General features: G+C 35.6%; 2 protein-coding genes and 1 long non-coding RNA gene across 6 annotated transcripts; 1 reads left to right on the top strand and 2 right to left on the bottom strand.

Moving 5' to 3' along the window:
* Positions 1 to 3,641: 3,641 nt before the first annotated feature.
* Positions 3,642 to 6,014, top strand: LOC105129318 (probable carboxylesterase 11). Its single transcript, XM_011031318.1, has 2 exons — positions 3,642 to 4,353; positions 5,112 to 6,014. The coding sequence occupies exons 1-2, from the start codon at positions 3,725 to 3,727 to the stop codon at positions 5,647 to 5,649; spliced, it is 1,167 nt and encodes a 388-aa protein (XP_011029620.1). The 5' UTR covers positions 3,642 to 3,724; the 3' UTR covers positions 5,650 to 6,014.
* Positions 6,015 to 6,252: 238 nt separating this feature from the next.
* On the bottom strand, positions 6,253 to 7,178 carry LOC105129317 (uncharacterized). The gene is made up of 2 exons (XR_843041.1): positions 6,836 to 7,178; positions 6,253 to 6,759 (listed from the first exon to the last, which is right to left on the bottom strand). It is a non-coding gene; the product is annotated as an uncharacterized LOC105129317 (long non-coding RNA).
* A 907-nt stretch (positions 7,179 to 8,085) lies between these two features.
* Positions 8,086 to 12,161, bottom strand: LOC105129316 (protein TWIN LOV 1). 4 transcript variants are annotated; one of them, XM_011031314.1, is made up of 7 exons: positions 11,135 to 12,161; positions 10,576 to 10,783; positions 10,424 to 10,488; positions 10,228 to 10,307; positions 9,887 to 9,942; positions 9,734 to 9,797; positions 8,086 to 8,385 (listed from the first exon to the last, which is right to left on the bottom strand). In XM_011031314.1, the coding sequence occupies exons 1-7, from the start codon at positions 11,676 to 11,678 to the stop codon at positions 8,236 to 8,238; spliced, it is 1,167 nt and encodes a 388-aa protein (XP_011029616.1). In that variant the 5' UTR covers positions 11,679 to 12,161; the 3' UTR covers positions 8,086 to 8,235. The 4 variants fall into 4 exon arrangements, with proteins under 4 accessions (XP_011029616.1, XP_011029615.1, XP_011029617.1 ...); XM_011031313.1 differs by having other exon boundaries at positions 8,086 to 8,409; positions 11,135 to 12,160; XM_011031315.1 differs by having other exon boundaries at positions 8,086 to 8,409; positions 10,654 to 10,783; positions 11,135 to 12,160.
* Between the last annotated feature and the right edge of the window lie 1,068 nt (positions 12,162 to 13,229).

Below are 13,229 nucleotides of genomic sequence, written 5' to 3'. Positions count from 1 at the left end.
TTTAATACCGAATTTGTATTTTACAATATAAATATACAACCCGATATTATGTAAAATTGGTAAAAAAATATTTGAAAAAATCACAAATTTTTTAAGAGGACTTTTCAAAAAAAAATTGAATTTTTTTTTCCAGAGAAAATTGGTATTTTAATACTGAATTTGTATTTTACAATATAAATATACAACTCGATATTATACAAAATTGGTAAAAAAATGTTTGAGAAAATCATAAATTTTTCAAAAGGACTTTTCAAATTTTTTTTGATTATTTTGTTTTTTTTTTTTATAATATAGTATATTATTATAATAAATAAAATAGAAAATAAAAAAAATCTACATGGGCTGGGCCGACCAGTTAATCTGGGCTGAGCTCAAACATAGTAGAGATCAGGCCAGTCTCGGCCCGAAATTGTTGGGCCGGCCTCGACCCAATATTTTTTATTTATTTCTTTAGGGCTGGGCCAGACCTAGCCCAACATTTTAGGCTGGGCCAGATACGACCCGACCCAACGTCCACTACCTGAACAACAAGACGTGAATTATAATTCACGCTTACTGTTCACACAGTGGCGTGAAGAAAGAAGGGGGAGGAAGAAGAAGAGAGAAATTACTTGGCGCGAGGGGGTTCGACCGAGGAAGACGATGTGGTGCAAGTAGTGGCAACAGTGGAGAGACGCCGGGGTGGCTGCTGGCGGCGAAGAAGAAGAAAGAAGAAAAATCACCAAGAAGGGAGAGAGAGGGAGAGACGGTGCAACCAACACAGGTGACGTTTTGGAGGCTACCGAAAGTGGAGGTGATGTCCAGAAGATAGGGAACGGTGGTGGTGGTGGCTATAAGCCACGACGGAGAGAGAAAGAAGAAAAAGAGGCTGTTGCAGGAAAATTATGCAGAGAAGGCTAGTTTTTGACCAACTTTGGATTCGATTTTCTTCTCCCTCAGGTTATCAACGGAGCCTCCATTTATAGGCGGTGGAAGAGGACAATCTTGTCTACACAGGGGAATAAATTCCAGCCTTTGATTCAATTGGAAAGGATCCCAACCGTTGGCTCAAAGTAGGCAACCTGAGTTGTCAATTCTGCAGAAAAAGCTGCCTGAGTTGGCCACTTTGGGGTGGTGCCACGTCCGTTTATTTGCTAATGAACCGACGCCGACCATACCCTGATGTAGAGGGATATCTGGTGATCAGTTTCGTGCAAGTTTTGACAAATTTGATGGACGTTAAGTGCATTAAATGCACTTGCAAAGGGGATGTCCGGACTAGTTTTTTTGGAAAAATAAAGAAGATAATGAACAGTGACCAGACGACGCTTCGTCTGGTCCTCTCTCTCTCTGTTTTTTTTTATAAAAACGATGCCGTTTTAGACTGAAATAAGAATTTTTACTAAATTTCTATTTAGTCATTTTTCTTTCAATTTCTTTCAATTGAACCCTAATTGACTCTAAACTTTGGATTTAATGCAATTAAGCTCCTCTTGAACTTCAATTGGAACTCCAAGGTTAGGTGCCTTTTACAATATGGTCCTTGGTCTCGGATTTTGTCAATTGAACCCCTGATTGATTATTAAACTTTCAATTTCTTCAATTTTACCCCCGGTCTTTGTTAATTGAGCCCCTATAGTTTGCCGTCTGTTGTATAATGGTCCTTGGTCTCGGATTTTAATTTTGACTTTGAATTTGCATTGTTTCCTCCATTTTTAGGCATAAAGAAATACAATTAGGCCTTGAATTATACTTAAAAATTATAGCTTGACTTCCCGGCCTACTTTCTCCACGTTTTCAATCTTTATTTGATTTTTATTTTTGAAAAATAACCCATAATTGAGTTATGACAATGGGAACATCAAGAGATAAAGGATCGATGGCCTGACTGTCAAGGTCGTGTGCTTTGTTTCAAAATTTCCCCCTCGTGATTCTGCACTAATGTTTTCGAGGATCTATTAAAAATTTAATTATGTCCTTGGACTTAATGTTTATACAAATTTATCTAATAATCATTTAATTTTAAACTTGAATTTGCATTGTTTCCTCCATTTTTAGGCATAAAGAAATACAATTAGGCCTTGAATTATACTTAAAAATTATAGCTTGACTTCCCGGCCTACTTTCTCCACGTTTTCAATCTTTATTTGATTTTTATTTTTGAAAAATAACCCATAATTGAGTTATGACAATGGGAACATCAAGAGATAAAGGATCGATGGCCTGACTGTCAAGGTCGTGTGCTTTGTTTCAAAATTTCCCCCTCGTGATTCTGCACTAATGTTTTCGAGGATCGATGGTCAGTGGATGAGTTTAAATTAAAATTTTAAATTATTTTTCTTATATTTTTTCACTTGCCAAAAATAGGTTAATTCTTTTCTTTCTTAATCATTGTTTTCAAGGATCTTGTTTAGGTATGTTTGAAATTATGATAGTGAATATAATTTTTATTTAAAAATAAATTAAAATTTATAACGGCCTACTTTTTCCACATTGTCAGTCTTTATTTGATTTTTATTTTAAAAAAATAAATTAATTTTTGGGGAATAACTCATAATTGAGTTAGGACAATGGGAACATCAAGAGATAAAGGATCGGTGGCTTGGCTGTCAAGATCATGTGCTCTGTTTCAAAAATTTTCCCCCGTGATTCTGCACTAATGTTTTCGAGGATCGGTTGTCAGTGGATGAATTTAAATTAAAATTTTAAATTATTTTTCTTATATTTTTATATATTTTTAATTTTTAAAAATTATTTTTGATATTAGTATATTAAATCAATCTAAAATGATAAAAAAATAATTTTTAATAAAAATATTTTAAAATTTAAAGAAATATGATGCACACTCTATTTTTAAATAAACCTTTAAAAGATATTTGAAAATATAGTATGAGTTATTTTTTAAATTTATATTAAAATGTTGAAATAATTTAAAATTTTAAAAAATATTATTAAATAAAAAATTAAATTTTTAAAAAATACGGTGATGTGATATCTCTGAGACGGTGCCGCCCTCCAAACCAGTAATTCCACCGATTAAACCAACTGATTTTTCAACGTGAGAATGCTTGGATACATGGTTATTGAATGGCGCCATCTTTCTTGGAAGCCTTCTTTTTCCCATGCGTGGTGGGATGATGATCAGCGTGAAATAAGAACAAGAACCATCTACTACACAAATATTAATAAAAATATAAATTATTCACATTATTTGTGTTTTGCAAGATAGCAAGCAAACACAATACTAATATATATATATGGTTCCGAAATCTTTAAATGCTTTTTTTTTATAAAAAAATCCTTTTTAAACAATTTCATAAAAAAAGTTTTTCTAAAAATAAAGGAAATTTTAGAGAGCATATTAAAATTAACAATAGCCTTAAAAGTACATATAAAAATTTAATTTAGAATTTGTATGATATTGTGATAATAATAGTTAAATTAGAATATAAATATATTATTTTTAAAAAATTAAAACAGTATTGTTTTATGTTTTATTTTTTTAAAAGAAATTTTGGACTGACCCTTCCATCATATAACTTGTTTTAAGATTATAATTATAACTTTTATGAGATGGACTCAATAGAAAACTTGAGTAAGATTTAAGGACTGAAAGAAATAAAAACAAACTTTGAAGGACTTTAAATTCATTTATCCCCTTCTCCCAACAACACCATCATCCTCAACTCCATCTTCATTAATCAACAGCAAAACCAGATCCCGGCGTTCTCCTCTACCTGTCGAGATGCCAAACTTAATTGTAAAACTCTACAGTGTCATCTTCAAATATCAACAAAAACACCTGCTACAAAGCCTCATCGAATCCCCTGAATCCACCAAAGCCAATCCATTTGGCATAACTTCTCGGCCCAGCGAATCCATCGCAGCTAGTAACCCATCGTTTTCCGACGGTGTCGCCACCAAAGACATACATGTCGACCCGTTCTCTTCTCTATCTCTCCGGATCTTCCTTCCCGATACCGCTGTCACCTCCTCATTGTCTTCTACCTATCAAATTACCAATTACGGTGGGTATTCGCCGGCGGCAGGAAAATCTCACCGGAAGTTGCCGGTGATGTTGCAGTTTCACGGAGGCGGGTTTGTCAGCGGGAGCAACGAGTCGGTAGGAAACGATGCGTTTTGCAGGAGAATAGCCAAATTGTGTGATGTGATTGTCGTGGCTGTTGGGTATCGATTGGCACCAGAGACCAAGTATCCTGGGGCTTTCGAAGATGGTTTCAAGGTTTTGAATTGGTTAGCAAAGCAGGCTAATTTGGCTTTTTGTGGGAGATTGGGTGCTCAAAGCCATATATTTGATAGCTTTGGGGCTTCCATGGTCGAGCCCTGGTTGGCTGCTCACGGAGATACTTCCAGGTACTCTTTTTGTTGTTTTCTCACCCTATGGAGATTGAGTTTGCTTGTCTATTACTCATTGTGTGCAAATGGGTATGCTTTGAATTTCATTTAATTAATTATTAATCCATATATTTTTTATGCGTTGTTTTGTTGCTTGAGAGTATGGCAACACGAAATCGGAACAGGGGATGTGGTTTTGTTAAATTGCTGAAGGGAATTGGGAGTTTTACAGGAGAGAGTGATCTAATTATAGCATTGTTAAAAGATCTGCTGCCATCATTTGTAAATAGCTCCATGATACAATGTAGATCTAACTTATAAATTGGAGCATGTTGTACGACGGGGATCTGATTTTATTGAAGAGGGGAAAATTACATGGTATTGGTCCAATTGGATGGATCCAGTGGCTATATTACTTCTGTACCTGAAATACATGTAAATTTTCCAAGTGTTTTTGGCTGGATTTCCCCTAAGAACCGAAAACTCGTGATGATGCTTGTCGTATCATTCTCATTGTAAGAAGAGTTTCTTGAAGCTATTTGATTGTCGTTTGTTAGACGAATCCATCTTTATACCAAATTTAAGTTGTTCACAATCATGCTGGTTCAGGAAAATCACTCTGGCTACATGGTTCTAATTATATCACCATCATTATACATGCACGTAGTTTTCTGTTCTCTCTTCGTTTTGGTCACTTTAAATTTTTTCAAGGCCTGTCCTTTTCCTTCTGTTTTAATGAAGTGGTCTCCCCTGACTTTGTATTGGTACCAGAGCAGATGTGTATTACTTGGGGTGAGCTCTGGTGCAAACATAGCAGATTATGTGGCAAGAGAGGCTGTAGAGGCTGGGAAGCGGTTGGATCCAGTTAAGGTGGTGGCACAAATCCTGATGTTTCCTTTCTTCATCGGAAGCACTCCCACCCATTCTGAGATTAAGCTTGCAAGCTCATATTTCTATGATAAGACCATGTGCATGTTGGCATGGAAACTCTTTCTACCAAAGGAAGAGTTCAACCTAGATCACCAAGCTGCTAATCCTCTTATTGCTGGGAGGCAGCCACCTCTTAAGTGCATGCCCCCGACCCTAACAGTTGTGGCAGAGCATGACTTTATGAGAGATCGAGCCATTGCCTACTCAGAAGAACTACGGAAAGTTAATGTAGATGCACCTCTTCTTGATTATAAGGATGGTGTGCATGAGTTTGCTACTCTTGATGTGCTTCTCCAAACACCACAGGCTCGGGTATGTGCAGAGGATGTCTCTATATGGGTCAAGAAGTACATATCACTCAGAGGCCATGAGTTTTCTTATTGAATGGAGCTGAAAAGAAGAAAGTGAGCTGGAAGGGGAAAGAGCTGTGCAATAGATACGGGGTCATCTTCTTTATGATCTTCTGCTTCTTTTCCTATCCTTTTTCTTTTTCCCCTCTGGAGATAAGCAGCATTGTTGTATACTGAGGATTAGCTTCTGGCTCTATTCCATTTCTCAAGATCTGTATTTAGGAAAAGGGGTTTTCTCTCTTATTGTAAAGTCATTGTTTGTCTGAGAGTAGCACTCGCTTGGATATTGATGAGAATTTTATTCATAGATATACCAGGAACAGTACTTTTCCACCCCATTTGCAGGCCACTTGCATGTAAACAGTAGCACTGCAGTGTTACCTTGATACCAGTTTCTTGCCACGCCTCTTGTCTTCCTGGATTTGTTGGCCTTCTCTATCTCTGAAGATGATCATAGGGCTTTGGTATTATCTCTGTACGCTGTTTCCTTCCTGCTGTCTTTGGAGTTACCTTGTTCTGCGCTCCTTCCAGTTCTGCATCACAAATCAAACTCCGGTGGTGTTTTCTTTGCAAAACACGTTCCTAAGCATCGCTTCCTTTCGAACTTCATTTCTTTTGTGTTGCCATTTTTTTTTAAAACTTCTGACCCCCCTCTTGTATCTAGCACAAGTTTTCTGAGTGTATACTGCTATGGACAATGTCTAAAAGTTGCTACTATCATTAATCTGCTTGAAGGGGAATGCAGCTTTTGATTTCTATCATTCTATTTTGCTGCTGTCCTCTAAATGCTTTTGGTTCTCTCCGAACCTTCCACAATTGCTTAGTGCTGAAAACTCAACGTGCCAGTGTTTTCGCTTCACAGTTTTCTCCAGTGTGTGGCCATAAGGGTGAATGTTTTCTACTCTTTCTTGTATCTATCACGCCTTCATCTGTTTTTTCTTCAAAGAATCAAAAGATCGAGGAACATTCTTTTGTTTGGCTCTACATGCAATGCTAATACATATGCTGTGCACATAGGATGATTGGAAATCTGATGAATTCTCGTATTGCTCTCTTCGGATCATATTCGAGGTTACACATTCGAGTCCAGTTACTTTTATGCAAGCTTCCTGCACTTAAGATGCAGGTATTGCCTTGCTGGTGCCTAGCTGGTAATGGTAGTCCAGTTACTTTTACGCAAGCTTCCTGCACCTAAGATGCAGGTATTGCCTTGCTGGTGCCTAGCTGGTAATGGTATGTTGTCCACATCGATTGTTATGGTGCAAGGTTGTTTAATTAGTAATTTAAGATAGCATGCCCGGTACCAGTTCTGCTGAGCATTTTATAGCTGTGCATGCAGATCATCACGACTGAATTAGGCAATATTGCAGAATAAGAGCTACTGATTGGCCGGTCATTTTGTCTATTGATCATGTCTGTGTATCAGCAGATGTCCCAGTTACTGCATATTTGATATTCCGCGAGCACAGTAAAAAAATAAAAAACCCTACATAGTAGATTCAAAAGAGTGTAATGTAATTTGACTGCTCTATATCTGCTGCCTATTTTCCAAACTTAACCATCTTTTCTAGATTTTTTTTTCACTATATTTAGATAATACCTTAAGATATAATTTATATTATTTTTTAATATATTTTTTAAAATAAAATTTGCATAAATTTATATCACATTGTACTTGATTTTTATCAAATAAATAAAAATAATAAAATTTAAATTTATGATTACTTAGTTATTAAAATTTTAATATTATATTAAGTAACTATTTCAACTCAATAACTTAAACTAAACTGTTAAATAAAATTTTAAAGTAATTATTTTAACTTAATAATTTAAACTAAACTGTTAAATAAAATTTTAAAATATAATTTATATTATTTTTTAATACTTTTCATAACTAAAAAGTAAGGCATCGTCTCACAATGCTGCAGTGTATAGCAACAAAAACATCCTTTTTCATTCGGATGACTCATCTTCAGTTATAGATCACTTGTTAGTTTTATTTATTCACTTCATGTTTTGAAATTTTCTTATATTATTTAAAATATTGGTAAAGATTTTTAGCCATTTAAACCTAACTTCAATACAAGAAAGAAACTGATAGTTTTGTTCATTGTGAAATTGTATGGAACTTTTTTATACATGGAGCATTTTTTTCATTATTCACTTGAACAAATCTTTTTCTTGAGATTTTAAGCCTCTTTATCTAGGAAAAAAAACTAAGCTTATTCTATAATTTCTATGTTCAGATTTTTCAATTATTAAGTTGTATATTGTAATTTTGTGATCATATATTTTGAGTTTGTAGTCCGCCCCCCAAAAAAATATTGTTCCAGCTCCGCCATTGAATCGCCTCTGTTCTCCTTTTTTTTCTCTGCTAAGACGAGAAGGAGATACAGAAGACAGCATTAAGGCGGCATCGAGTATTGCCCTAATTTCATTAAAGCAGCATCACCATGTCCGCAACTGATGCACTTTTCAAGATCTTTCACATAAAGGAATCATTTGCATACATCCAAAAACGTCCACCAGTGCCTCAAGTTATTGCCCTAATTTCATTATATACAGCCAGATTTTACAGGGAATTATAAACTAAAAAAGATGGACCATGTAACAATCAGCTTCAAAGATTATTGAAACCATCTGATGACTTGGAGCAGCTAGCACCTATCGATAAGCTCCTTACAGCTACCCTGACTGCACCAACAGCACCAAGCTGCCTTATCTCAGGGCTTAGCCCACGTCTGTCCTGGCTCTTGCATTTTTCTTCCATCTGAACACCCACAAAGTATGCTATCTGAACATCGATAAGCACAGTGAGATAGACGTTGCATGAAGCGTTCAGGCTTTTTTTCTTCTAAAGCTTGGATACTGATTGATGGAAGCGGGGGAAAAACAAACAAAATAAAGTACTACAGCAAAACAAGAATGAAGAATGACGTAGGTCATGCAGGCTCTGCCATTCATATTATGAAGAAAATAAAACGGAGGTGACAATTATCTGCAGTCCAAGAAATATTCCTCACTCTGTTTGCTAATCAATTACAAGTTTGGGCAACCTTAACTACTTGCAAGAAACTAGTATGCATAAGTAGCTCACACTTGTAGCCTTTTGAATTTTACACCTAGAAAACAAGCCTACAAACTTAGCATTCGATATTCAAATTTTGCTCTGGCATCTGCTGGAATGCGCAATTTTGCCATTAACTATGAATCATATATGAAACAAAAATGTATGAAAGCCCAATCAATGCAAGTGGGTCAAAAACATGGCCAGAGTATTTATCGACAACTCAAAATCTAGAACGAACTCAATTTTCCAAAAAGGATTATAGTTTCCTTTAGCAAAGGAAGCGATCATTTATGAAACAGTTGTCTGAGCCTATCTTTTCCATTGTTTTCCTCTAACCTGATCTACTATTTGATGCCCTTATATCTTTCACCATGTTCAAGACCTAACCGTATAACCAAGAATCATGATCTAAAATTTGCGAGGGCCAGTCTGTACCCACAAGATATATATTGTGAAAACTGTTAGCGATTCTTTAAAAAAAAAAATCTTTTTACAGGTTATCATCTATAGTACATCTCCTCTACTACCATAAAGACAGAAGCTTAGATCCTGCTTAATCATAAAACTAGGAGAGAGGATGCATTCAGTGGAGTAAGATTCCAGTTGTAGGTAAAATGCGTACATATCTATTTTTAAGGTATTGCAGGCACACATAAAACAGAAAAGATTCTCAAAGAGCTTGGAGATACAGTCAGCTGGTAGAGCGGGGTTAGGAATACCATATAAGCATCAATCCATGTTGCATGCTTAGTGCTTATTTCAACCTGCTTTTGCTAGATATACTGTTTTTCTTCTTTCTTTTTCTTTTTTTCTTTTCCTCACCTTGATGCTGGATTAATTCCCATCAGCATGTCTAAAGACAGCCACTGACTAGAGGAAGAATAAGGAATAAGGTGATAGGTCTTCTTTAGAGAAAGTAAGATACGTTAGGACTAAGCTTTATCAAAGGAATTTTGATAGTTAAGTTCAACATATCTTAGTAATATTTGTACATGCATACATCAAGAAAGATTACAAGAGATCGGGTGAATTGTTCACTTAAAAGTACCTTTCCAGTAGCATTCCGAACAGGTGACATGTGAAGAAGATTCCAAAATGTACTCTTGTCTTTCCTATTATTGAAGAAAAAAAACTAGTAGTTAGAATCAATCACAAAATTCAGTTCCTCCCAAACACATTGAAAGAATAGTCAAGTGCGAACCTGTAATTTAAGATACATACTGTGCATGGTTGCTCAACCTGAAAGCTTTCCTGTATCTGGAGGACAGTTTGCAAAATCAAAACTTTTCAGTCAATGCAATTGTTAAGAGTAAGATCTTAGCTGGAATTCAGCCCAGTTTCATTGTGAGATAATATTAATTATTTATGATCATTTTCTTTCCTCGTATGTTTCACATCCTGGATTATATATACCCATGTACACACTCTTGTACAGATGGCTTTGCTAATACAGGCATATGTTTCTCCAACCCTTCTCCTGTTGCCAAGCTTATATTAGGAACCTCTATTCCATATCATCAAGTATATGAAAGAAGTTCATACCTGATGCAAAATTGAGGAATCTGTATCAACTCCATTGAGAAAATTCCAATCACGTCCTAACACTTCATGTCTATCATAACCTATAGAAGGAAAGAAGCGACGTAAGTGCCTGCATGACCTGTGTTGTTCAGATGTTTATGCTTGAAAAATGGTGCGCGTGCATGTCATAAATATGGATCTCATAAAATTTGAGAACCTGTCAGTTTTAAGAAGGCATCACTTGCGTAAACTACAGGCATGTTAGGCAAGTGTGGATCTATCCTGCGCAGGAACACAAACAAAGAGATTAGAAATCTTCATGTAGACATTTCCTACTCATAGACGTATTAGGAATTGGCAACAACTCACAATACAAAGCTTTGCTTGATTCTACCAAGAGATATATTTAAAGATGAATTAATGAGGCCAGCCGCCGGTAAGCTGCACCTTTTTCCACACACTATTCTGCCAGTCGACTCACTATAGTGGGTTAGCACGGACAAGATGTTATTAATGGCAGTTGCAGCTCTTTGCTTCTCTAGTTCGCTTGCCTCGCATGACTCTTCAATCTTTACTCCTATAAATCGAGACTAATACAATGTTAGCCAAGCCAGAACCAGAAGTTACTAGTGAGAAGAGTCCGGATTAGAACCAAATCAAGGAAGCTAGATAACCTGAACAAGAAAATTGCAGGGCAAGCAATAAGAACGATGATTATTAATCAAAATTGCAGTAAAGGCAAAGCTAAAAGAGACTATAGAGCCCAAGCAGTGCAAAGCCTTAAAGTCCAAGAAACAAGACTCACAGACGAAAACTGTGGAAAATCATCTTCATAAAACTGAAATGAATTGCACAAAAACAGGACTAACAGACCAAAACTGTGGAAAATCACCTTCATAAAACTGAAATGAATTGTTCAAAAACAAACCTTTACAAGTGGTATCCGTATGCAGTGCCAAAACGCGTGTCAGTTCCACCAAAGAATCAGAGCAAACCTCTCTCCTGCAGGAACCAAAGGCAATCTCGTTCCAAGCAGCATCAGCTCCATCATCAGTTAATTTTTCGTTTCTTCGTATAGGCACCTGAACCCCAATGAAATGAGCGACGCCGCCATCCTCCTTGCTAAAAACAGGGCTCATCTGAAACAACATCCAAAAGGGCGTCCCATCTTTCCGATAATTCAACAAATGAACCCGCATCGCCCTCTCCTCGCGAATTGCCTCGCGGATCTCCATAACTGTCTTTCTGTTAGTCTTGGGGCCTTGAAATATCCTGCCGTTGTTCCCTAACACTTCCTCTCTCGAAAAACCCGACATTTTAAGGAACCCAGGGCTTGCAAACACGATAGGGTGACCCGAAATGGTGGGGTCAGTGATGGTGAAATTGTGATGCAATTCATCGAGAGCTTCTCGCACCCAGACAGAGTATGTGGCGTTGAGGGATTGCTCAATTCGAGCCAATTGTGATTCCATATTGATTGTTGGGACTTGAAAATCTTCTTCTTTATCCACCTTGCTTTGCCGATCAGCCCCAATCCCATGTGGGATTTTGTTTTAGGATTTTTGAGACCAGGCAGAGAAAGAGAGCACACAGATTTCAGATCAGTAGAACCAAGTTAAAGCCAAGCCAACGTAAGTCCTGTCTTGTGAGATTTCCCGAGCAGAAGAGCAGCGAGTGAAGGGGAAAAAAGAGCAAAGCAAACAGCACTACCACTAGTGGTGTTGTCGCTGTCGGGGAGAGAGATGGAAAATATCGGGAAACTTGTAGTTTATATAAATGAATGGAGGAAGATGAGTGGTAGGCTAGAATCAATCGCTGTTGTTGGTCGAAGAGTCTGTGTATGTGATGACAATAAAGAGAAGCTGCCGTGAAACAGACAGCTATTTCGTCAGTTTGATACTACTGCGCTCCAGCAAGCCACACAGCTCCAAATCCGGCTGCCCGTATCAGGCAAGGGTTGTCTAGATACGGTTGAAACTGTGAAAAATGTTCGGACATAATTTCGCATAGATTCTATAAAAAAACTGTGTTGAGATTTTAATTAAAAAACCTATTGAGCACATGTAATATAATAACTTTTTATTTTTTAAAACTTTTTATAATGGATTATTTAAATGCATTGATATAAAAAAAATATTTTGATATAATTTTAAGTAAAAACTTTACTATAATGTCAAATGTTATCTAAATAAATTGCATGGTTGGTATTGTGTTATTAATTATATTTGAATATGTTTTAAAAACGCATTTATTTTGAAAAAAATATTAGGTTAATATTTTTTTTCTAGTATTTTTTATGATTTTAATATAGTAATATTAAAATAAATATATTATTTTGATATAATTTTAAATAAAAATACTTTACAAATAATCACTACTATAATCTTAAACATTACTTAAATAAAATACATATTTTGTATTGTTTTATTAATTGCATTTGCATATATTTTAAAAATACATTTATTTTTAAGAAATATCAAGTTAATGTATTTTTAATCTTTTTTATGATTTTAATATATTACTATCAAAATAAAAGACTTGAAAAATATTAAATTATTTTTTTAGTATTTTTCAATAATTTTAATACATTAATATTAAAATTATTTTAATATATTTTTAAATAAAAAAAATATTTTTGTAAAGTATCTTTCAGTACTTTACTGGAGAAGCACAAGTGATGTGATGTGTAAAGGCAAGCCGCCAACCCAAGTACCTCACTCGTTTGGCTTTATGTCTCTAAAACAAAATAAAATAGGGCAAACCTCTACAATCAAATCCAAAACTATTTCGGTAGAGCCAATTTTGCATTAGAAACAATTGTTTATATCAATTTTATATATCTCTAAATACGTTCGATTGCCTAGTTGAATAACTTGTTAGAATCCTTCATAAAACAATTGCTACGAGGATAAAAAATCTAGTTTGAGGACTTATTTGTAATAACATATTAGTTATAAGGACCCAAACAACTTTCCCAAAACTTAGGGACTAAAATGTAAACCAGAAAAAAATTAATGCCTTAG

Source organism: Populus euphratica, unplaced genomic scaffold (genome assembly GCF_000495115.2).
Source record: "Populus euphratica unplaced genomic scaffold, PopEup_1.0 scaffold18.1, whole genome shotgun sequence".
Taxonomy (NCBI): Eukaryota; Viridiplantae; Streptophyta; class Magnoliopsida; order Malpighiales; family Salicaceae; genus Populus; species Populus euphratica.
The sequence above is the reverse complement of the archived record's forward strand: the minus strand, read 5'-3'. Positions and strand labels throughout refer to the sequence as shown.